This window comes from Ipomoea triloba, chromosome 1, assembly GCF_003576645.1.
Source record: "Ipomoea triloba cultivar NCNSP0323 chromosome 1, ASM357664v1".
NCBI lineage: Eukaryota > Viridiplantae > Streptophyta > Magnoliopsida > Solanales > Convolvulaceae > Ipomoea > Ipomoea triloba.
In genome coordinates this window covers 36006090-36031272 of record NC_044916.1, presented here as the reverse complement: position 1 = coordinate 36031272, position 25183 = coordinate 36006090, and the positions used below count along the sequence as shown (strand labels likewise).

Here is a 25183-nt window from a genome sequence, read left to right as displayed (position 1 = left end):
GTTTTAAATGTGAGATAGAGTATAAAGTAGATCGTGACAGAAGAGGAATATGTAAATGGTGAATGGGTACTTTGGAGTAATGAAAAAACACCATTAAGAGAAGAAGAAAAAAAGATTTTATTTCTATATACATTTCAAATTATCTCTACATATCTTTTGTGAAAAATCACAAAATAAATTGGAGTTTTTCTTGAGTTAATACTTGATTTGGTCCATCAACTATTATAAGTTCATCACTTTGATTATCGACTTTCAAACTTACTCAATTTCATCATCAACTATGCAATTTTTAACCTTAAATAGTCATTGATCTAAATCAAAATAGTTATAATTGAGGACCATTTTGCTTAACAATTGCATGGCTTGAATGAAATTGAGTAAGTTTGAAAGTCGGGAATCAAAATAATTAAATATTAATAGTCGATGGACCAATCGAGTATTAGCTCAATTTTTTTTCATTGATGCGTTTAGAATGTGTAGGGAAAGAAAGTCTCTCTAAATGAGTAAAGAGAGTCTTTTTATAGTGCGAAATATACATGCTATATATTTAAAAAGACACATAAGAATAATGAATCATGAAGGATATCACACCCTTTTTGTCCTAGAATCGTGATGGCTATCACATGAAAATTATAGTTTTTTTTTTTGCTTTGAAAGGTGATGAAAATTATAGTTATATTGAAATAATTTTTAGAAATTGACCAAAAAAGTTTTTTTCTTTTTTTAATTGAAAAAGTTATTTTCATTTTCGAATTTGGACGTTAAGAGCATTCCAGTTTTTAATTTTGCTTTATAATCTGAAAATTGGGCCTGAAGCGATCCACTAAGTTCGTGCCGGACTAATTTCAATTGGTTTCGTGGGCCAAAGGACTGTTGAGCCGATTACAATTATTTTGGGGGTTTTTTTTTTTATGTGGCAAATATCTACAGAGTTCAACATTTTACTTCTTCTTCTCCGACATCACCGCCTTCAGGTGGCTGCAACTCGCCGTCCTCCGCCGCAGGTCAGTAGCCTTTTTCTTCTTACTTTCAGTTATTTATACATTATTTTAACAGAAAAATATATCTGTTTTGCGTTCGTTTTAAATTAGATTTTCACTTCACTCTGTTTTTACAGTCTCATAATACAACTTTTTAATATGTATGTGCTGCTTTAACGTTTTCATAGGCGAATTTCTATGTATTATGAAGATCTTCAACTAATGTGAAATCTGAGGGACTAAGCAATGCTATTTCGAGAAGATGGTGCCTATTAGGAAACTGAGCCACCTGAGTGCAAAATTTGCTTTTGGTTCACTTAATTTGGTTATTGGTAATTCTATTGGTAAACTTTGTGGATGCCAGATTCATGGTGATTGGAAATTAAAGCTTGTTAGTCGATTAGTTGGGTTGTCATTGATCAATGTAAATAAAGGGCATAATAATGTGGTTAGATTTCAGCATTTGTTATCTCAATCCTCGCAATCCTATTCGACTATGGGTGGGACTATCCTTGTCCAGGCTCAAGACCTTGGTAAAATGAGTGAGGAGTTAGAACGTGCGATTGATGAATGTAGGTTTGTTGATGCTTGGGAGTTGCTGGAAAGACATATATGGATGGCTGGGTTTCCTAGAAAATCGATTCTGAGCAAACTTCTAGCAGCCTGTGTGGAGAGTTTAGAAGTTGAATGGGTTGAGAAAGCTCATGGTTTGGTTGAGCAAATCTTTGAGGAGGACAAGAATAATTTATTGGAGAAAGAGAGTTTGTTGTACCTCTCGTTGGGGCTTTCCAAGTGTGGATTGCCTATTCCAGCATCTACTCTGGTCAGGAAGCTTGTTGAGATGGAGCATTTTCCACCCGTGGGTGCCTGGTCTGCAATCATTGGTTATATGTCACAAACTGGTGCTGGAGCTTATCTTGCGGCTGAGCTGGTTCTTGAAATAGGTTATTTGTTTCAAGACGGGAGAGTTGACCCTCGTAAAAAGATTAATGCACCTCTGATTGCTATGAAGCCTAATGTTACTTCATTTAACATAGCGGTAGCTGGATGTCTTCTTTTTGGCACAACCAGAAAAGCGGAGCAGCTTCTTGACATGATGCCTCGAATCAATGTGAAAGCTGACACTACCTTATTGATTATCATGGCTCATATTTATGAGAAAAATGGGCGATTGGATGAGCTAAAGAAGCTCAAGCGACACATTGATGAGGCGCATAACCTAACTGATATCCAGTTTCGACAGTTCTATAATTGTCTACTTGCATGTCATTTGAGTTTCGGAGATCTTGAATCTGCATCCCAGATGGTCCTAGAAATGCTTCGCAAGGCAAAGAGAGCTCAAAATTCTCTTGGTGTGGCTACTTTATTGTTTGACAGCTCTAAAAGTTGCAGGAATTCATCAAACCCTATGCATGTATCTGGGGGAGATTTAACTCATGGAAATCGAGACAAATCAGAAAAGATCTTATCTTATCAAGATTTCTGTAGAGACAGGAGGTTTTTAAAACTCCAGACTGAGACAGAAGAAATGCTTGATTTGTTGGTGGTCAAGTTGCAAAACCAAAAAGAATTGATAACTAGTGAGCGTGGAATTCTCCAGCCAACAGAAACAATATATGTGAAATTAGTAAAGGCTTTCCTCGATGCTGGCAGGATACAGGATCTGGTAAACTTCCTAATCAAGGCTGAGAAAGAAGATTCCCCAGTTTCAGTTGACAATTCAGTCTTGGTTCAAGTGATCAATTCGTGCATTTCACTTGGGTGGTTAGATCAGGCTCATGATCTTCTTGATGAAATGCGCTTGGTCGGTGTTAAGACTGGTTCTTCTGTTTATTCTTCTCTTCTGAAAGCATACTGCAAAGAAAAAAGGGCAGGAGAGGTTACATCACTGCTTCGAGATGCTCGTAGAGCTGGGGTCCAACTAGATGCAAGCTGTTATGACGTACTGATTGAATCACAGGTGCTTCAAAAAGATACTCAATCAGCCCTTCAATTGTTCAGGGAGATGAAAGAAGCTAAAATTCCAAGAACAGGTCATCAAGAATTTGAGAGTTTGGTTAAAGGATGTGCAGATGGTGGTGAAGCCGGTTTAATGTCAAAGCTCTTGCAGGAAATAAAGGAAGGGCAAAAAGTAGATTATGGAGTTCATGACTGGAATAATGTCATTCATTTTTTCTGCAAAAAGAGGCTGATGCAAGATGCTGAAAAGGCTGTTAAGAAAATGAGGAGTTTGGGGCATGCGCCAAATGCACAAACGTTTCATTCGTTGGTTACTGGCTATGCTTCTATAGGTGGACAATATGTGGAGGTCGCTGAATTATGGGGCCAAATGAAATCAATTGCTCATTCAAGTGGAATGAAGTTTGATCAGGAGCTGTTGGACGCGGTGCTTTATACATTCGTGAGAGGTGGGTTCTTCACACGAGCAAATGAAGTTGTGGAGTTGATGGAAAAAGATAACATGTTTATCGATATGTACAAGTATCGTGCACTATTCTTGAAGTACCATAAAACACTCTACAAAGGCAAGGCTCCAAAATTCCAAACAGAATCCCAGCTAAAAAAACGAGAAGCAGCTTTGGCTTTTAAGAGATGGGTGGGTCTACATTGAAGACGCAATTCATACGTGAATTCCAGAGCCCTGGTCATGAGGCTTACATTCTTCAGGGATTATCAAGCGAAAAATCCTATGCCCAGCCATGAGAGGAGTAAGAAGATTTATGTTATCAGTAGATCACTAAGTGGTTATCAGATGTCTTCATCAGAGGAGTGGCATTTATGATGGCAGCTCGAGAGATCAAGAATTTAGCAAGGTTCCCTTCAACCTTTTGAACAATTGCTTGTTATATAATTTCAAGAATTGACATTTATTTTCCTGTATATATATGTTCATCTTTATGTCTGCATTTCCTGTGCTTTAATATTTGTGCATCCACTTCATCAGGGATGAAATCGTTTGAGCACTGAATATGGATTGTTGCAGCGGATAAACTAACCTGATTTGTTTCTTCTTTTGCAGGTTTTGTTTTGTAGCCACAAATCAAAGAGGTCAAATATGCACTGTATGAGAGAGATCAGAGATATGTGCATATGATGTTACCAGGATTTATTCTTCTGTTCCTATGGAAATGAGGGGAAGGAAAATGGGAGGAAAAAATAGCAAAAATTATACTACATTCATAAAATTATCCCGTAAAAGTAATGATTAATCTCCAACGGTTCATCAATAGTTGAGGCCTGAGAGTTGTAAAAAAAAAACATCCGGGGTCAATTAGTTAAGTTCAATTTTTTTTTTTTTGAAAACGTTAAGTTCATTTTATAATTATTTAAGTTCAATTTTTTTTTTTGAAAACGTTAAGTTCATTTTATAATTATTGTAAATTTAAAAATTTAGTAATGATAAGATCTTAGCGTTTGATTTCTCCATATGAAGGGTGTGGATATGTTTATAGGTGTTTTCATTTGATTTCTCCGTATGAAGGGTGTGGATGTATTTACGGTGTTTTCATTTAAATCCTCCCTTATGTGTGTGTACGCACACTAATATTAAAAATATATATCATGGGACGAGTTACATGGAAAAGTCAATACAATCTTAAAATTTTATTTATCATTTATTTTGAGTATAATTTTACATAAATCGATGAACCTATACTAGTCGGGATAGAAGAGTACTATAAATTGTTATTAATTACAAGACTAAGGGTACGTTTGGAAAGCAGGAAAATGACTTCTAGAAAATGAGTTATCTTCCGGAAAATGAGTTCATTTTCCGTGTTTGGATGTACTCCGGAAAATTGTCTTTGGGTGTTTGGTTCATTTTCCGGAAAATGAGTGGAAAATAAGTAGAAATATATAATTATATATTTTTATTATTTTATTTAAAATACAAAAATATATAAACTAATAATATTTATTTTAAATTAATTAATTAATTAAAAAGAAAAAAAAGGGACGGCGGATGCCCGGTTTCCGCCGACTGAGGAGGGACGGCTTGTTCCATCCCTCCTCGTTATGGAGCCTTGTTCCCATTTTTGGAAAATGACTTCCGGACTTTTTGTCCGGAAGTCGTTTTCCGGAATTTTGCATTGATTTTCCGTGGTCAACGGAAAATGTTTTCCGTTGACCACGTTTTCCTGCGGTTGCCAAACACACGAAGCCCGGAAAATGATTTCCGGACTTCCAAACACACCCTAAGATTGCTATAAAGAACTATTCTCTGTGTCTTATTTTATATTTTTTATTTGATTAATGAGATATGATTGAAATTATATTCAATTTAATTTTTTATAAAATTAAATTTAGTATTAATGTATGAATTTTATATATTTAGAAACTATATTAAAAATATTATTAAATACAACAAAAACAAATTTAGAATTAAATAAATAATATTTAAAAAAGAAACAATTAATTTGATCCATTAATAGTAAATATGACAAGTAAAATGAAGCAGCAAGAATCTAAAACTTTAACGCAAATGCTTGCGGGTAAGTTAGGAAATTTTAGTAATAATTTCTATTTGTGAATTATATCTCTCGTAGCTATATTTAGATATATCCATGAATAAAAGATTGGTTTTAAAGCATAAATTAGGAAAGAAATCCAAAAATTTCCTACAACAAAGCCCAAAAATATTGGGTTATCATTCATTCAAAGTCTAGAAGCATTCATTAATGGAGACCATATTAGGTATGTTACAAAGTCAAACCTCACGAAGTCGTAGTCGTTCATCGTCTACCGACTCTACCGATCCCACAGGCTCATGATATTGGAACAAGGTACGATGCGATTATTATATAATATTCTCAACACAGCAACTAGTCATTGTCTTCTCGTTCTAGAAGTAGAAAGCCGACGGCGACTCTGGCAGATATTTTATGAATTATTTGGGGAGACATTGATACTGTAGCAGGAGTGCTCATACGATGTGATATAGTATATTTTAAGATTAAGAGAATAAGAGTGGGTTAGAGCCTAGAGGTTTGGTATATAAAAAATAATAAAAGAATTTAAAAAGGAATTATTTTTGTCTCTGATCGATGAAAGGCAGCTTGGGCTCGTCAATTCTGAATCTTGACTCTTCAAAGTTGCGAGATTTCCAAGTTTCCATGGCCTGCAACAGTCAGTGATGAGAAACTTGACAGCTTGAGGAAACTTCGTAGCATGGAGCAAGGCAGCTGGGTATAAAATGCCAATCTTTTAAGTTTTGACCCCAAAGATTCGTTTTTTATTTGTACCCATCTATCGATCAGCTGGTTCTGTGTGTTTTTTGTGAAATGGGTTCGTTGGAAATGAAGAGTGAATCAGACCTCACTGTAAAAGAGGAAGTGGGAGACGGAAAATCTGAGATGGGTATGGATGAAAAGGAGAAGAACAGCGCTGGGAATACTGTGAAGAAGTGGAGGTTCAAGAAGAGGTACTATTTGTTCCCGTGCATGAGATTGGATGATGAAGTGCCGACGGTGGAACGATCCGCCGGCGACGGGGGCTTCCAGGTGGAGGCTACTGAAAAACATAAAAAATCCACTCACCTGGTTGTTATGGTCAATGGCATTATTGGCAGGTATACTTTTTAAACTAAATTAACTAACTAGAGTTGAATAAGTAAAATTGAGGATTTGAAGGGTAATATTCGTGCTTATTATTGGTAAAAAGTTTTGAATTTGGGGCTGTTATTGTCATGTTTGATGCTGATAATAGTGTTTCTCTCTTCGTGGTTTTACCTGCCTGCAGTGCTGAGAATTGGAAATTTCCTGCCAAGCAATTTGTGAAGGCCTATCCACAAGATGTCATAGTTCACTGTTAGCTCCATGATTCATTCTATTCTTTTTTACTTGTTCTTTCTTGTTAATTAAGTGAAATGAGATTCTGTGGGAGTATTCTAGTGCAAGATCTTATTGGTCTTCTATGGCAAGCTTTGATTTATTACTCAAATTAAAGTATTTGTTCATAGTGAAGTTCATATGCATAGTACTCATCATGCCCTCCTTTACCTGTTCTATTTGAGTTCTGAATATTTACCTTAAATCAATGCACATTGCCATTCTTAAAATTGTTGAGTAGAGATTCCTGCTAGCCTAGCCAGCTTATTGACTACTTGAGCTAGGCTGGATCAGAGCTTAGATTGATTCTATGTGAATGAGCTTGAGCATGCTCAAGTAGTTTCATGAGCTTCGTGTTTTTATTTTATTCTTACTATGGAACATTTTACTTTTTTTTTTTTTCTCATCTAGCATAGCTCACTCTGTCAACTTCCAAGTGATATATGCTTTTGAGTTCAAGCTGAGCTTGAATATTTTGAGTTCAATCTGGCCCTGTACTTCTTAGTTGAGCTCAAGCCGAGTGAAATAGTTGATGATTTGATGTTCCCATATAAAGAACAGATCACTTAACAAATGAAAAATGCAAAAGAAAAAAAAAGGATAATTGGAGTCATGAAACTAGTCTTTTTATGAAGTGCTCTCAGATAGTGAGAAAACAAAGAAAATTTTGCATATTTTGTGCTGAATTTTGCCCAACATTAAAGGCCACTGATCTTCTAAATTAGTTTGAGCCATGTGTTATTGATATTAACTTCAAAAATTTCTACCTAATATGCTATTTTCAGGCAGTGAATCAAATTCTTCAACATTGACATTTGATGGTGTTGATGTAATGGGGAAGAGATTAGCTGAAGAGGTGCGTACTGTTTGTTTTCTCCCAGATGCAGTTTATTTGTAGTTTGTATAATTGAAATGGTCCTTGCTCAAAACCATTTGCTTGTTCCATGATTTTATATTTTATTTTTATTCTTTTACATTGATATTTTTCTACTTTATTTATTTTTAATGTGCCATTGATAATTTTCTCATATTGTTTTTATCCTCTCATTCTTCTTGTTGAGACATAAACCTCTTGCTCCTTGTCTCTTGGAAGTTGACTCCACTCTGAACTGATTTTTCATACTGGATTACATATGTAGTTCAAAATGGCAGAAAAAACTGATGCTTTTGCTTCTTTTTTTATTTTTTATTTTTTATTTTTTATTTAAAATTTATCCTAGGTTACATCTGTAGTACAACGGTATCCAAATCTTCAAAAGATTTCTTTTATTGGTCACTCACTTGGTGGCCTGATATCAAGATATGCGATTGCCACGCTATATGGAAAAGGGTGTGCGGGAAGGCCCAGCAAAGAAAACGGAGATTGTGAATTAAATGAATCACCCAGCAAAGAAAATGGAGATTGTGAATTAAATGAATCTAATAATGATTTGCATTCAGAAGATTTATTGAAAGGAAAAATTGCTGGACTGGAACCGGTGAATTTCATAACCATTGCAACACCTCATCTCGGTTCAAGAGGGCACAAACAGGTGATTTGTTGTCTTTTTGCATATTCTTTTGTTCTTCTTTATGGAGAAGAGTCGATACACAATTAAGAGGCTTACTGAACATAATATGCTAGGAGTCAATCCTAGCCAAGTTGGTCAGACTGTTGACTTAGTAGTACATATTGTATTCATAGTGCATATCTTGAAGTTTTAACTAATGCTTGTTATCTTTTCTTTGAATTTTACAGGTCCCTGCCTTCTGTGGACTTTACTCCCTCGAGAATGTTATATCCCGTGCAGCAGGGATACTTGGAAGAACGGGAAGGCATCTGTTTTTGACTGACCATGATAATGGAAAACCTCCTCTTCTGTTACAGATGACCAGTGATTCTGAAGATCTACCATTCATGTAAGTCATTATGAACAAATTAAACTTGTTCTAAAAATTATGCAATTTCCCGGGCACAAGACTTGAATACAGCTCTCATTCCCCTCTCTCGACAAGTCCCTAAGTCCCCAAAACCTAGTTGCTTACGATTGAAAATAATAATGAGTGTAATGCAAAACATCTCTTACATCTGACTTCTCTTTCCAGATCTGCTTTGGAATCATTCAGGCGTCGTGTGGCCTATGCAAATATACATTTCGACCGTATCCTGGAGTATATACATTATAGTCCTGTGCGACTCTCCTAGTTTAATCTTCTACAGAAATTGAAAATTTCCTTACTGTTCTCTTTGTTCATAACATCTTTATATGCATATATAATGTTTATGGTCATGATCAATACAAACTAGATCACCTAACAGTCAGATGTTTCAGAAGTGGTTCAAATTGGTTAAGGTTAGGCCGTTAGGGGTTCTATTTAACCATAATAATACAATCATTCCATTTCTATATTCTTGGTTTACAAAAAACCTTAACACTTAAAATATAGATATAGTTGGGTGGAGTACATCATCAATACGGCCCAGAAATGAACTTCCAAAGGTAAAAATTAAAGTGTGTACTGTGAATTATTGATTTGCGAATTATTTACTTACATGGTCTCGGAAATTCCTCTCTTTCAGCGTAAGAATCTCAAAAGAGTGGAGAAGTACCCGCATATTGTGAATTTAGAACCAGTAAAGACTCCTACCTCTCAAGAACAAGGCTCCGAGAAGACCACAAGTAGAGCACACAAAGCTCGTGATATGGAAGGTTAGATTTCTGCTATCCTATTGAACTGTCAAACTGATGCTCTGTGGTTGAGCTTCAACGGTCATTTTCACGAAAATGATACATTTATTTATATTTTACCACAATACTCTGGAGAGATTGGTTTCCATTATGCATATCGGTTGCAAATGCTAACTCAGTCTTGTGAAAGTTCTGGGAATAACCTGTTCTGAGATAATTCATATTCACAGTTTTTTGGTGTAATATCACTAATACCGGCATAAAAAGCAAAGTCACCATTCTAGGAACAACGATTCTGTGGTTTCCATGATTTCTTTTAATTCATTTGCAGAGGCCATGATCAAAGGCTTAACAAAACTGAGCTGGGAGCGTATAGATGTTAGCTTCCGTGGAAGTAAACAAAGATACTTTGCACATAACACGATTCAGGTCTGGACCTCGTCTTTCTTGAATTCTCCAATGCATTATAGTCTAACTACTTAAATCCATTTTTTTTTTTTTTAAAAAAAACATGCAATTAGCTGGTAACACTACTTGTTCTTTCCAACTTCATCCAGGTACAAAAGTATTGCATTAATTCTGATGGAGCTGACGTTATACAACACATGATCGACAATTTTGTACTATAAGTCACGGGATTAGTTTAATTATTTCAAAACATAATCGAGGTATATGCACAGGTTCTTGTACTAAGAATATAAGAAGAAAAGTTAGTCAGTAAAATGTAAAAATGCATACAGAACCCTGAGTTTAGCTTTACAATCTGTTATGCATGTAGTCTTATCTAAAACAGCAAGATATATCTTATCTAGTTTCATACATCCAAAGAAAAGCTTATAACAGTACATCCAAATGAACTACAATTCTTCTGGGTAATCTTGAGTGCTTCACAGTGAATAATTGAAGCATAAAAGAGGTTTTTTTTTTTTTGAGATTTGAATGGTAGTGGGAATCCAGTTCAGCCAAGCCCCACTGGTCTCAAAAAGCTGATGAATAGCAGGTAAGCTAAATCAGGGTCAGGTAAGATTTGGTCCTACTTGCTTTTGCCTTAATGCAAAGATAGATGGAACAACTTTTCCCTAAAAAGTTTAAAAATTTCTTGATTAACTGAAATTAGTTGCTACAGAATACTAAGTAGATTACTAGATTAAGGTTTGTTCTGAAAATTTTGTGACAGAACAAGATTATCTGAAGATTTATGTAAATGATCATGTCAGAGTGATATTTGAAGGATTTTTTTTTGGAAATTCATGATTAAGGTTGTGACAAGACAACATATATTTAGGGAGGATTTGACATGCAAAAGTTTTATTTTTCTTTCTTTTGCGTGGATTTGGAGGCAAAATCTCTCCATCACATTGAACAACTTTGGCAGATTACACTGTAGCTGTTGTACTTAATCTCTTTGTAGCTATGCACCTACCCTAAAATTATGACCTTTCTTGGAAATAAATGCTACCCATCCTCTCAAGTCAGCAGATAAAGACAAATAACTAAAAAAAAAACATTACACCTTAATCCTAAAACTTTTTGTCATTTGTAAATGGTTTACAAATTTTCTCCAAATGCTTGTATGCGGGTGCTAAAAATATGGATATATGAAACAGATTATACCTTAATCTCGAGAGTTCTTACAACTGAATTTCAAGTTGTTAATGGTCTAAATGTTCTACTAATATGATATTTCTTGAAACTAAATGCTACCCGTCATTTCAAATCAGATGATAAAGCCAAATAACTAAAAATAAAAGGGAGTTGGCGTGTGGGAATGGAAGTAGCGATGGTTGATATACACAAGTGAGGGGGACAAAGCGAGTGGGAGATTGGGAGGAAAATGAAAACCCATATGCATTAAGCCACACCTGTGAACTCACTTGTCCTTTTGTGCAAAAAGCTCTCTTCTTATGTTACTATCATCTCTCCCTTTTTAGTGAGCGCACTTTAATTATGCTGCAGATGATTGGAAAGTGGAAACCCCCAATTGTTCCATTGCTTGTATTATCTGATCTCTTGAATCCATCACAGAAAAATCCATGTTTTGTGTGACCTGTTTTTAGATTCTTGAAATTGAGTAGGTGTAGCCCCGCTAGGTAGCTCAAATGATAACTCAATTAACGTTTAATTTTAGTGTCACGGTGAGTTTAAGAACTTGAGAAGTCATTAAGAAACTTTGATCCTGAGAAGTCAATCAATGGTGGTAAAAACTTTGTATATACAATATACAATACTGTAAACTAGAATACAGTCTGACGAAGCGAAGCTAGAAATTTGAGTTATAAAAAAAATAATAAAATTGGGTTAGGTATAAATCTAGCCTTATCCCAAGACACCCACGTTAGCATCCATCACCCCTAATTAACAAGACCTCATTTAGGGAAGTGTTGGAACTTAGGGGGCTCAGTGTACGAGGTTTTGATGTCCTTCCCTTTTCAGGGACTATCTCAACTCGTTTTCTTCTACTCTCATCTTTCTTGCTGCACCCTTCTGTTCTCTGCATTAAATGTTCCATTTCCCTCGCTGCAAAATAGTAGAGAGCAAAGCAAGAAAATACTAGTTTTGGAAATCCATTATCTCTTTTAGCGTTATGGAACCACTGATCATCTTCCTTTAGCTCTCTCATATACCCTTTTGAGTCTTTAAAACTCCCTGATCTGCTCCAACTTCAAGCTTTCTCTGAAACCCCCTAATGGCCGCCTGCTCCCACCAGTGCATGTTCCGCCATGGAAATCCACACCTAATCATATTCCTCCTCATTTTCTCAATTTCAGCCCTAACCCATTTTAGCTTCTTGGCTCATGGTAAGTGGGCAGTTTCCAAAATCCTTTCTTTCTTTCAAATCACTCATCTTTGCACACATGACACACAACACTGAAATTACTATTCTCCATGTTCTTTAACTCTTCTATTGCATATTTCAGGCAGAGAAATGCCCAAGCAACTAGAGCAGGATAGACCCCAGGTGAGATTTCATCTTTATATATAATTTGTGAGATCAATTTTTTTAGTTACTTGAGCCACAAACGTAACCAGCTGACTGGTTCAAACTAAGAAGGCTAATAAACCCGATGGGAGTTGAACTTGTAACTCAATTGTTACTAAGTTAAAAGTTTGACCAATTTGGCTCGAATTGTCCGAGATGAGAATTTTTGATGGTGTGTTGCATGCATTTAAAGCAGAAAGGAAATGAAGAAAATGTGGTGAGGGTGAGGAGTTTGATAGGGTCAAGGCCACCAAGATGTGAGAGCAGGTGCAGAAACTGTGGGCACTGTGAAGCAGTCCAAGTCCCCATTGTTCCAACCTTCAAACACCAACAGACAAGTAGAGGCAGCCATGGCTTTAAGGAAGTCCCCAAGCATGTGGCCTATACAAGAGGGGATTATCTCTCCAATTACAAGCCCATGTGCTGGAAGTGTAAATGTGGAGACCTACTTTTCAACCCATGATGAACTAGCTAGCTAAGCAGCAAAAGGTCAGATCAGATCAGATCAGAAGAAACCCAGAATTATAGTCAGATCAAAGGGGGGAAGAAGCCTCTCTTTTCTTCTCCCCTTTCCTTTTTGGTGTATGAAGATAGAAAGTTTCTTCAATTTTAGTTGTCTATATACTTTTGTGTCATGTGCATGATCTCTCAGTATAAAATCCTTGCAGAATATAATGTAGTTCATGTTACTCCATCCAGTATTAGTGTGTACATATCCTTCCAAAATCCAATCAAACCTCTTCTCATTAACACACAAAAAGGAGGAGATGAACAGTCTTGATTACTGTCTCTCCAGAACTATTATAAAAATGGCCATCCTACTCATTGGATATCAACAGTTGTCCTCTCAGAGTCTCAGTGACATATCTTTTCAAATTTGATAGATATAGTATATGTTTTATGAATTATATATGTCCCTACATTTATGAATTCTGTATGGTCTCAGTCTCCACTGTAACAGTACCACAAACTATTACAAGAAAGGAAACAAAAGTAGGAGTATGTGGTTGAAAAAAGGTAGCGAAATGAGCGAAATATAATTCTCATAATTAAAAGTTACCATTCTAGTCAACTTCTTGTATGAGTATGTGATCTTCTGATACAAGAATTATTTTCTTTTCGAGGAGAGCATTAGGTCTTGTTTCAATCCGGTGACCTTCTGACTTCTTTTTGAAGAGAATATTGGGTCTTGTTTAAGTTTGCGGCCTTTTACGTATTATAAGAATTATTTTCTTTTCAAAGGTAGTACTGAATAAATCTCGTCTTGCAAATCAAGCTAATAAAAGAATATTACTCATAATTGACTGGGCTCAAACCCGGAGAAGTAGTCAGGGTTTGGTACTGTAAATGAAGAGAGAGAGCGTGGGGGTAACTGGTAAATGGATGAATAATTGAACAGGCATTATATTGTGCTATTGTCAGAGCAAACTGGTTAAACAGTGCTGCCATTTTTCGTATCTTGCAAGATTTTGTGTTTTCTTTCACAGTTTCTCTATAACCATACCTCGAAATTCTCAATTCCATCAAAGTCCCACAATCCCAACGTATGCACTGCCCTCTTTTCTTTTTTCCATGTGCGTGCGTGTCTGTTTCTGTGTCTGTGTCTGTGCTGTGCGTCCCCTTCTTCCCTGTGCTCTCATACCACACAACATTTCCACTGTAATAATCAAACTATTTCTTCACTCATCCTTTTAAAATTTCTGCTTAATATGTTAATTCACCATTAGTTGTCAAAACAAAAATAATTTGGATAGGTATATTGTACAAAAAAAAATTTAGATTATCGACCTCATAATCTTCAAATATGAAAATCATGTTTTATCACTCTTTTACCGATTTCATATACTTAGTATTAGTGTACCATTATGTCATCCACCATGATCTACCTGGTAAGGTAAAATACATTTTTATTATACTAAATATACATTTTAATACATTATGGTACATTATTGAATAATGTATCTTCAATACACTAAGTGATGGGGGCTTCTTGTGAAGGGTAAGCAAAGATTTAGCATCTGTGTTCAGTAGAGTTACTATAATTTACATTATTTTAGATGTTTTGTCAGGCCTGAGCGTGAGGTGCCTTGGAGTTGAGAATCCAACCTTTTAGGAGCAAAAATATACATTTATTTATTTATTTATGATCCACCGTATAATTTGTCGTTGCTATACATACATTTATCATCACCTTTGTCCTTCGTTAGTCAATTTGCTCAAGTTGAGCTGCCCAAATCTAACTGGGCCTTCAATAAAATCCATTGGGCTTCTAAATACGGGCCTATAAACCTGGTCCAACAACCAAAATAAAAAAATCGTGAGCCTAGTAATCATGGTCCACACAGCTATGTGGACCACACTATCAAATAATGCACATTCAATATAAAAATAATGTACATTCAGTATAAAAATAATGTACATTATATTCAGGAGATGTACATTATTTTTGTACTGAATGTACATTATTTTTATAGTATAAAAATAATGTACATTTAGTACATTAAAAATGCACATTTTATTATGGTCCACACAGCTGTATGGACCATGGTCCACACAATAATTTGCCGAGCCTAGAGTACTACATCACCAAATGAAATTATTATAAGAAAACACCAAAACAATGTTGTTCTAAAAACCAAAATAAATTTGGTATTACCTACGTTTCATTCACATAAAAGTCCATAATTGTTACTCACTTTATGTGAAATTCATTTTACGACTTTAACTGACAAATAATTAGAATGAAGTAAATTAGCTTTAAGTTGTCTATAATTTATCAATTCAATAACATGATTAATAGATAACTATCACGAAGAGTCAAATTTAAAATTTTGTAGTTATTAAACATCTATTTGGTACGGTACTATACTTAGAATGGTGGTGAGTGGTTCACTTGTCCCATTTTTTTTTTTTTTTTTCAATTTGTTTTTCTCACTGTCTTCTCTATGAAGCCTATTGAGCTCACGGGGCACGATTTTTTTCCAAGTGATACGTCGAATAAAATCCCACCGACACTCCTCCAAACACCCAAAACCTTAAACCGACACCACATATCTCTCCACCTTAACTTCCCCTCCTCTATCTGGCATGTCATTTACACTTATCTCTCTTGTCCACTGCTATTACTGGTAAGTATTTTGTCCCCTTCCCTCTGTTTCCAAGCATGTTTTTTACTCCTTCTGTGGCATTAAAGATTCTTGAAAGAAAATTTTAAGGTTTGGTATTCCTAGTTTTAGTTATATGTATGAATCTGCTGTCTGATATTCTGCAATTCTTGAACATTAAACAGGCTGTTTCATCTCTGCTTTCCTGGTAAATGGATTGCTGAAAATCTGTGAATTGAAGATGTTGTTGAAGCAATCATCAAGTAGGAATTTGAGGGCAAAAGGCTTCAAATTGAAGCATGGGTTTCAGATATGTGTGATTCTTGCCCTCTGTATATGGCTGCTTTATCAGGTCAACAAATCTTACAGCAAGAAGGGTGCAATTGAGGGAAGTGGCAGTGAGGTATCAGGGCAGGGAGGAGAAAACAGGCTTCAGATTCTCAAGTTAGGGAGGAAGGGCCTGAACCCGGAGATTGAGGAGGAGGAGGAGAAGGCCGGAGATGATGAGGCGGAGTTGGATGATGAGGAGAAGAAGGTCCGGGACGAGTTGGAGGATGAAGAGAGGAAGCTGAGGGAGAATGAAGGAGATGATGAGACAGATGGAGGGGAGCTAGACAAGGCAGAAGAGCAATTGGAGGATTTGATAGGGGAAGAGGATAAAGAAGAATAGGAAAAGTTTTAGCCCGCTCGGGTAGCTCAGTTTGTTCCTGAGTGACAAATTGCGGGCGAGAATAGGAAAATTTTAAGTTTAGGAGGAGGAAAACCAAGTGTATTATTCAATCTGTAATCTCTGATTACATAGGATTTAGCAAACTGCATTCTATGTAATCACTCTGCAGTCTGCACCATAAAAATGTTCTTTTGAGACACAAAAAACATCTTCATTTGAGCTGAAATGTATGAAGTTTTGAACAATCATTCTTGAGATAAACAACAACAACAATCTAAAATAATGACAGAAAGTAAAGAAGACAAAAATTATGTGGTTCGGGGTTAAGAGCAAATCTGTTTTGCTGGCAAGAAATCAGAAGCCATTTAAGACTTGATGCAATAGATACAGCATTGAATATACAGAGATTTAAGAGAAAAGTCACCTGCAAAGATGGCAACAGTAATTAGATTTCTGATCTCCAGGGGTCTGATAGATTAGGAATTCTGCAAAGAAATGGCCAAATGCATAGACAAAAGACAAGAAGGTTGCCAAATACAAAGGCCTGTCATCAAGGTTAAAGGCACAAAGATAGCAAAGAGTGCAGGTCAACAGTGTCCACACCCCATGAACTTCAGTCACTACAAATGATAAATGCAAGTAAAAAAATTTTATTGTGGCAAACTGAATAAGAAAGTAACTAATGCCCAGACAATAAATTCACCAATTAACACTGCAAGTTATGTATATCTCAGTTCATCAATGTCTTTACTCTTCAACATGGGCAAAATTACCAGGTAACTGAAATGGTGACAGTTTTCATCAATCTTAGAGGCTAAACTTCCACCATGTTTTTTTTTTTTTTTTTTTTGAAAACAACTTCCACCATGTTGGGCTTTACAAACCAGTATAATTTGGGTTACCATTAATGAGCAAAAAGATCAGATCTTTGCAACCTAATAATCTCAGATCAGTAAAGTGTTCCTTGCTGTAACTACAGGCATTGCCTGCCAACTTGCAAAGTAAAGAAAGCGCATTTAATGGAATCCCAATGAAATCTCACTCCTGGCAATGGAGTGAAATCCCAAAAGGAGATCTATCAAAGATTCAAAGGAACCATTTTTGCCAGACAAAATCTCAGAACTAAGGCGGAACTCGGGGGATTTGATGGGTTTAGGATCTCCAAAACACAGAATAGATTCTCGTCTTCCCCAAACATAATACGGATTACGGAGCATCAAATAAAGATGAGATTTTTTTCCCAAAAGCTAAAATCCCCTGCATTGTATGCATCTAAGCTTAAGCTCTTTTTCCCAAAAAAATTTGTCTGCACTCAATGCAGAAAACGCAAAGTGCGCATTGCACGATCCAAAGTAAATGAAAAGTAACTCTGAAAGTAGAGAAAAGGCGGGATGGGTTTACCCTTCATCTTCTTCACCTCGCAACACTCTTGATTCAACCTCCAGAGAATCAGAGCCACCATTCTGGACTTTCTGATCACCAACACGTTTCAGGCCTTCAAGAACGTCCATGGGCCACTTTGGGCCCTAAATTGAGGCTGCAAGTTGCATGGTGGCAAGAGAAAGACACAAAAAATCAAAACATAAATCACATACACAAGTTATATATTTACTTATTTTTCAAATCTGATTTAAATATATAATTTGTGTTCATATGCACGGAATTTTACAAAACACCCAAATTTATAACAAATTTGTTTCAGGTACAGCATTTCAGAACACAGATACATATGCAGCTATAAGGATTGCAATGGAAAACGTTAAAATTGAAAAAAAGATGGAAAAGGGAAACACTTTACGCACCATCGCGAACAAAACCAAAATACAAAAGGTTCCCATTATTAGTGGTATCGAAGCTGACACATTATGTCAAGACTTTTTTTGTTTAGCAGTAATTACTCCAAGTAAACACTGTGATCTCATCATTTGTTGTTGGTATTCTTTAACGGGTAGGTGTAACCTAACCTAACGTTTTCACCATTAGATAAAAGGTAGTGTGGTGGTAGTAACGGATCCAGTAAGACTGAGACTCAAAAACTAACTCCCCAGAAAGTGACTCCTTTGGTCCCCCCACCCTCACGAAACTCCACTTTCCCTACCTAGCTGGCCATCTTCAGCGACTTTCCTCATGTCTCAAGAATCACTAAACGTACATATACCCTACCTGTTGTTAGAAGAAGTCGAGAGGGTCAAGTTCAATATTTTGAAATGGTTACACTGATTTTATACCACAAGATACTTAGCAGTTTAAAATGTAATAGTATTACACAACAATACTATCGAGAATGTAATTTTACACTTTATCCTATTTAAAGTATCTGAATTTGATACGTTGTTTAAGAAAAATTGAATTTGTGAATTTTTTTTTTTTTTTTTTTTTTTGAGGAAATGTAAATGTATATTCTCGAGGGAACGAGGCATGCCCCGACCCAGATCAAAACATCTAGTACATGCTGTACATTGTTACAACCAAAACAGTGGCAAAGCCAACTAAGAAAAACAAGATGGAGGAGGATTAATCCTATGCTCGAATAGGTGGAGGCCATTTCGTGGAAGTGAATTGGCATGTCCAACCATTGAGATCCTCTCCATATATATAAAACTGAAAAAATGGTCCAAATACATGGGAGGACCAAAAAAACCAATACAGCAAATCAATGAAACATGTCCACATTATGTAATGGGATAAAGGTAGAAGATGACTCGGTACACGTCTTTGGCGATGTTTTTCACTAGGCCATCGATGGGCAACCGATCTTCATCGTGGTGAACTCTATTTCGGTTTCTCCATAAGTGATAAATTGTGCAAATAAGAGCAATGGTAATTGCCTTCGAACGCAAGCGTGCTCCTCCGTGCAATCTGTTGATCCACTTGATTGAGCTCTTGATTGCATTCGTGCATTTGTGAAACCCAAAATGCATCCGGACTTGATTCCAAACTTGTAATGAAAAGGGGCATTTAAAGAAGAGGTGTTGAGCCGTTTCTTTATCACCCACACACATTGAACAGTCGGTATTGATGTCAAGAAAAGCAAGTCTATCCTTTGTTGGTATCCTTTGATGAACGGCAAGCCATGTGATAAATGAAAATTTGCGGGGAATGTAAGATCTCCATACAAATCTCCATGCAAAAGCTGGTTGAGATTTCTCTCGAAGAAGGTCATAGATCTGTGAAACCTGAAACTTGTTGTTGTTCACAGAGTTATGAAGGAATTCCTTTGCATTTTGCACTCCTCCCTTGGCCAGTGAGATCTTGTCTCGGGCTTCAAAAATCTTCTTGAATAACGCAGAGTCCCTCTTATTTGGGCAGAATTCCCAAACATCATTACCATTTAGATAGACAGAATTTACCCAACGGATCCAAAGCGAGTCCCTCTTGGAGTGTATGTCCCACAAAACCTTTGAGAAGAAGGATGTGTTCCAAACTTTAAAATCATGGATGCCAAGCCCTCCTTCTTCCTTTGGAAAGCAAATCTTATCCCAAGTGATTAGGGAAACTCGCCGTCCCCAAAGAAATTTTCCACAAAGAAATGCTACATGATCAATCACATTAGCAGGAAGGGGAAAATTTTGAATCCAAAAACTAATAGTACCTTGGATTACTGAAATTATGAGCTCAAGTCGTCCAGCGTATGACAAGGTGCATCCCTTCCATTTTTCGATTAACCGAGTGATTGCTGTAATGAGGGGGGAAAATTGAGCAACTTTGAGCCTCTGCCCATCAAGAGGAATGCCCAGGTATTTTACCGGGAGTTGGCCTTTTGGCATTCCTGAAAAATCCAGTCTATTATCCTGGATCCCTGCTACAAAGATGTTAGATTTTTCAATGCTAACAGTTAACCCCGAAGTTTCTTCCAACTCCTTTAGAGCATTAAGGAGGATGGTGACCGATGCTGGATTTCCTTTTGAGAAAAGCATTAAATCATCTGCAAAGGCGAGGTGTGTAATACCCAACTGGGAGCATTTCGGATGAAAGGTGAAAAGTGGGCTGTGAGCCTTAGTTTTGAGTACCCGTGAGAAGTACTCAATGCAAATGGTAAAGATGAGAGGGGATATTGGATCCCCCTGTCGCAGGCCTCTTTTCCCATCAAAATGTCCATAAAGGCAGCCATTAACTGAAATTGAGAATGATGTTGAGCTTACACATTCCATGATCCAATCAATGAATTTTGTTGGGAAGCGAAGACCCTCCAACGCCTCCTTAATGAAATCCCAATCAATGGTGTCATATGCCTTTTTGAGATCAACTTTAATCATGCATCTCGGAGAAATCCTCTTCCTGGAGTAGCCACGAATTAATTCTTGTGCAAGGAAAATGTTGTCTGACATATTTCTTCCTCCCACAAAGGCCCCTTGAGCTGGATCAATGATAGATGGTAACACATCACTCAATCTCTTTGCAAGGACTTTCGCAATGGTTTTATAGAAAACATTGCAGCAAGAGATTGGTCTAAAATCCCCCACGAATTGGGCTTGTAACTTCTTGGGAATCAATGCAACTACTGTATGATTCAATTGCTTGAGCAGAATGCCAGTTCTGAAGAATTCCATGACGGCACCGATTATTTCGTCCTTGAGAAATCTCCAATTTTTCTTGAAAAACGCTGATGAATATCCATCTGGCCCTGGTGATTTTTCATCATTAATATCAAATAAGGCCTCTTTGATTTCCGTTTCTGAAATAGGTGCCTCAAGTAAAGAATGATGATCATTATTTAAACTCGGTCCATTTAGGAAAAAATCCCGGTCACAGCTTCTACGGTCCCTTGCCTGTCCAAACAGCTGCTGGAAATGATTGACAAATAGGGCACCAACTTGGTCAATTGATGTCGTTGGCTCACCATTATGATCAAGAACAAAATTGATTGCCCCGTCCCGATGTTTCTTACGAATCAAGTCGTGAAAATACTTGGACCCTTTGTCGGCATGAAGTAAGTGTTTGGTTTTTAGCTTTTGACAGAAATATAAACGTTCTGCCTCAGCCAAAAAACAAGCATGCTCCCTTAGACTCTTGAGTCTTTCACGATCCTCATCTCGGGCAGATTCAACTTCAAAATTCTGGATGAAAGCTTGGAATTCCTCATTTGCTCTCTTGGCCTTTTCGGAGATGTGCCCGAATTCCAACTTGTTCAACTCTCTAAGGGGCCTTTTGAATGCCTTCAATCTTATAGCAAGGATATATTGCTTGGATCCCCTAACGATACTGCCCCATCGTTCCTCCAATATAGATTGAAAGTTAGGGTGAGTGGTCCACATGTTGAGGAATTTGAAAGGCCTATTCCCACCACCGGAATTGTTAAAAAGCTTAACAACCATTGGGCAATGATCTGAGATACAATCAAACTTTAAGAATTCCACAAAGCAAGCAAGGCCCGAATTAAGCCATGGTATGTTAATGAGGATGCGATCCAATTTTGCTTTTACCCGCCCATTTGTCCAAGTGAACAGATTACCAGAACTGGGTGCATCGGTGAGATTGAGGTGTGCACAGCATTCCACAAAATCTCTAGTCATATAACTTGTCGGGATTTGTCCTCCTCGCTTCTCTTCTGGGTCTTTCACCACATTAAAGTCTCCCCCAATCATCCAAGGAACTGATTGAAGAGGTCCAAGGGAGATGAGTTTCTCCCATAACAATCTTCTTTCCACTACGGAATAGAGTCCATAAACTGCAGAACACAAAAAGTTCTTGTTTGTTATCTTGCACCGAAGAGAACAATGAATAACCTGTGGAGACACATCAAGGACGGAACAGTCCACTTTAGAGGGATTCCAAGCGAGAATGATCCTTCCTCTCTGAATAATATTGAAGTCCACAAAGCAATGCCAATTGCTAAAATGCGTTTGAAATAAAAGATCCACTTTATGGGGTGGAAGTTTGGTTTCAAGAAGTCCAAAAAACGAAATATGATGTTGCCTTACAAACTTGGCAACCCTTCCCATTTTGAGAGCCTTATTAAGCCCTCTTACGTTCCAAAATGCGAGGATCATTTGGAACCCTAGATGGGTTGCCGTCTACCACCGCCACGGGCCAATGGTTTACCCCCCACTGGCAGGGAAACAAAACGATTTCCAGCACGGCTACCTCCAGCTGTACCCTTGTCTTTTGGAGGGGATAGAAGTGCATTTTTAAAACTTGTCTTTGGTCCTGCTTTTGCCTTGCTCCTTGTACTCATCCCACTGGTATCTGGAGCATTGGGTTGCTTGCTTCTATCATCTGGTTGATCTCCTTGTTCTGCATCTAAAGATTCAGTCCCATCTAAAGAGGAAGTACCATCTCGTTCCTTACCCTCACCTGTCACGGATTGGGTATCCTCTTCGGTTTGTTTTTCAGCCTCATCTGATGAGGCATTGTCTGGCCTTTGATCCTCAATCTCTGGAATAGAATCGATATTAGACGGTAAATTAGAGCAAGGCTCTACTGCCTCCATTGCCTCAGGACAAGGCTCGGGATGCATTGATTGGCAAGGTAAATCGGTGCAAGGATTGGGAGCGTCATTTGTTTGGGGGCACGGCTCCTGGATATTAGTATGATATTCCGAAGCAGCGCCTAGAGAATCTTGTCCCTTATAGACGGAGTTGTTCGGACTTGATGCCTTGGTTGCAACCCATTTTGCAGCTTTGCCCTTTTTGTTTCTCTTTTTAGTCCAAGGCTTTTTCCCGGTGCATTCATCCATAAGGTGATCATTGCTTTTGCACTTGGTGCAATAACATGGATTGAGTTCAAAGGTGACTTTCTGCCTAAAAGAATTCCCATTTGGCATATTCACCACAACAGAATCTGGAACACGTTTTGATGTATCAACATCAATAAGAATCCTAGCAAATTCATCTCTGCCCATGCGTTGCTCTCGAGTCTTTTCATCCGCACATATCGGAATGCCAATACATGAGGCAATTTTTCCTAATGCTGTAGGGGACCAACATTCAATGGGGAGAAAAGGAAATCTGACCCATATAGGTAAAATGCTAAAATCTTCATTTTCCAGTCTGAACTTTTCCGGAAGTGATTTAAGAAAGAGTCTTTTCCCAAACAAGAAATAAGGCCCATCTTTAAGTATTGCACTTCGGTCCTCTTCTGATTGGAAACGGAAAAGAACATGACCATTAGGTCGGGTGAAAAATTTGCATTCAACCTTCCATTCTTTAACCAAGGTTTGGATTGCATGAATTCCTGGGAATCTTCCTACAAAACAGCCGAGAAGAGCAAATCCCCACTGTTCTTTTATGGTCAGAATCTCATTCAATTCAAGTTGTGCACAGCCATTGATCGGTGGGAAATATTTTAGTGCTGCTGATGCACCAACTGTATCCTTGTTTATCTTGAATAAATCAGACCATAAGTCTTTTTTTCCTGCCCCTTGTCTGGATTCTCCTCCATTTTCATTCAGGTATGCAGTGGAGAAAGTGTCTGTGGACCCCAGAGATCTAGAGCAAGTCTCTTCAGATGATGTCTCTTTTGTTTCCATTATGGAATACAAGAGTGGAACAAAAAGATGATTGCACAGGAAAAGTAACTACTCACTGCCCCACAACAATAAAATTCAGGCAAAGGCTGTCAACTTTCCCTCTTGAACTTGAAATTTGAAATTTGAAAAATTTCAGATTCAAATTTTAGGGGGAAAAAAATCCGGCCGCCGGAAAATAACCTTGTCGGAAAAGTTGCAGGAGAAAGTATGGAGCAAGCCCCCACACTTCGAAATCAGTACACTGTTCGGCCTTCTGATGGTTGGCCGGACCAGCAAGAAAATCAGCCGTGCTATGACTCAGCTGATAGAACTTTGCCGGAAATGGCAGAACACAGTCCACCAAAAACAGAAAAAATGGCCGTGCTAGACTCAGCCAGAAGAGGTGGTATCTTTACCTTGAGAACAGTCAGTCGTCGTCCTCAGGCCCAGGGACCTCTGCGACCGTCCGCTGTCCAAAATACCCACCGCGCCTTCTGCTAGCCGTTCTCAAAGCCAACGACCTTTGCAAATTTTGTCGGAAAAGAACGTGTGTAGATGGCGTTTTGTCCTGTTGTATTTCCGGAACAGCAGTTCGAACTGGCTAGAACGATGGTTTGCTGGCCGGAGTTGCACACAGTTTCAGAAACTTCCCCAGAAACACGCCCACAACTCGCAAAAACAAACCAGTTTTCTGCTGGTTGAAGGATAATCCATTGGAACACCAGAGGTTTTCTGGTCGAAAATAGAATTGTAGAGAAAAAAGAGACTAAGGAAGATGTGGAAATCTAGAGAGAAGGGAGAGAACCCTTTCCTAGAGAGAGAAGCAACTCCAACCACACTACTGAGAGCTGAATTTGTGAATTTTGAGGAGCGGGGATGCCAGGCTGTGGGGGTTTATGCGCCCATTTTAATGAGTGGATATGGGTTTGATTTTGGTTGGTCCCCCAAACCGTGCGCCGGGCCACAACACGCCGCTGTCCCTTCACCCTAACCTATACCTATCTGCTGTCTCAATTTAAATACAGTGTATACTATAAATCTCCTATTGCCCCACCACCCATTTCTGTGCTTCATTTGTGTAGTTACAAATACTCATTTTCACGTTGTCAACCAAACTTTAATGACATGCTTCTTCTAAACCAATTCTAGTCATATCCAGAGGGGTCTTGGAGTTTCTATTCCAGGACTGCATTACAATGTTTGATGTTAATGTTGCAACCAGACTTCATACAAATTATAAGACGGGTTTTAACTAGTGTATATCTTCAAGTGGTGACAATAAATATTTTTCCTCTAAAAAATATTAGAGTTATTGAATTTTTTAACTCATTAAGTCAGTATCACTTTTGGTGAATAATTTTTGGTAATTTATTATTACTCAGTATGTAATGGGTAATTATTGTAAGTATTAATAGTAATTATTAAACGGCAATAATTACGTTTAGCTCTTGTGCTAAGACCTACTAGGCTACTATAATGAGAATGATAGGCCAGCTGAAATAGTAACC

The 25183-nt window shown here is 37.5% G+C and overlaps 4 protein-coding genes and 1 long non-coding RNA gene across 5 annotated transcripts; 4 read left to right on the top strand and 1 right to left on the bottom strand.

Moving 5' to 3' along the window:
• The first annotated feature begins 940 nt into the window (after positions 1-940).
• LOC116022013 (pentatricopeptide repeat-containing protein At1g03100, mitochondrial) lies at positions 941-4128 on the top strand. Its single transcript, XM_031262559.1, has 3 exons — positions 941-1004; positions 1169-3793; positions 4000-4128. The coding sequence occupies exon 2, from the start codon at positions 1243-1245 to the stop codon at positions 3589-3591; it is 2349 nt and encodes a 782-aa protein (XP_031118419.1). The 5' UTR covers positions 941-1004; positions 1169-1242; the 3' UTR covers positions 3592-3793; positions 4000-4128.
• Positions 4129-5641: 1513 nt separating this feature from the next.
• Positions 5642-10710, top strand: LOC116022382 (putative lipase ROG1). The gene is made up of 10 exons (XM_031263095.1): positions 5642-6546; positions 6717-6784; positions 7591-7661; positions 8026-8337; positions 8544-8704; positions 8891-8946; positions 9233-9285; positions 9366-9495; positions 9806-9903; positions 10032-10710. Exons 1-10 carry the CDS (start codon positions 6260-6262, stop codon positions 10101-10103), a joined length of 1308 nt encoding a protein of 435 aa, XP_031118955.1. The 5' UTR covers positions 5642-6259; the 3' UTR covers positions 10104-10710.
• A 1105-nt stretch (positions 10711-11815) lies between these two features.
• On the top strand, positions 11816-13152 carry LOC116022817 (EPIDERMAL PATTERNING FACTOR-like protein 2). Its single transcript, XM_031263702.1, has 3 exons — positions 11816-12272; positions 12393-12433; positions 12651-13152. Exons 1-3 carry the CDS (start codon positions 12161-12163, stop codon positions 12915-12917), a joined length of 420 nt encoding a protein of 139 aa, XP_031119562.1. The 5' UTR covers positions 11816-12160; the 3' UTR covers positions 12918-13152.
• Positions 13153-15433: 2281 nt separating this feature from the next.
• Positions 15434-16452, top strand: LOC116022808 (histone acetyltransferase GCN5-like). Its single transcript, XM_031263692.1, has 2 exons — positions 15434-15582; positions 15744-16452. Exon 2 carries the CDS (start codon positions 15800-15802, stop codon positions 16226-16228), a length of 429 nt encoding a protein of 142 aa, XP_031119552.1. The 5' UTR covers positions 15434-15582; positions 15744-15799; the 3' UTR covers positions 16229-16452.
• Positions 16418-17756, bottom strand: LOC116022899. The gene is made up of 2 exons (XR_004099312.1): positions 17630-17756; positions 16418-16652 (listed from the first exon to the last, which is right to left on the bottom strand). It is a non-coding gene; the product is annotated as an uncharacterized LOC116022899 (long non-coding RNA).
• Positions 17757-25183: the final 7427 nt, after the last annotated feature.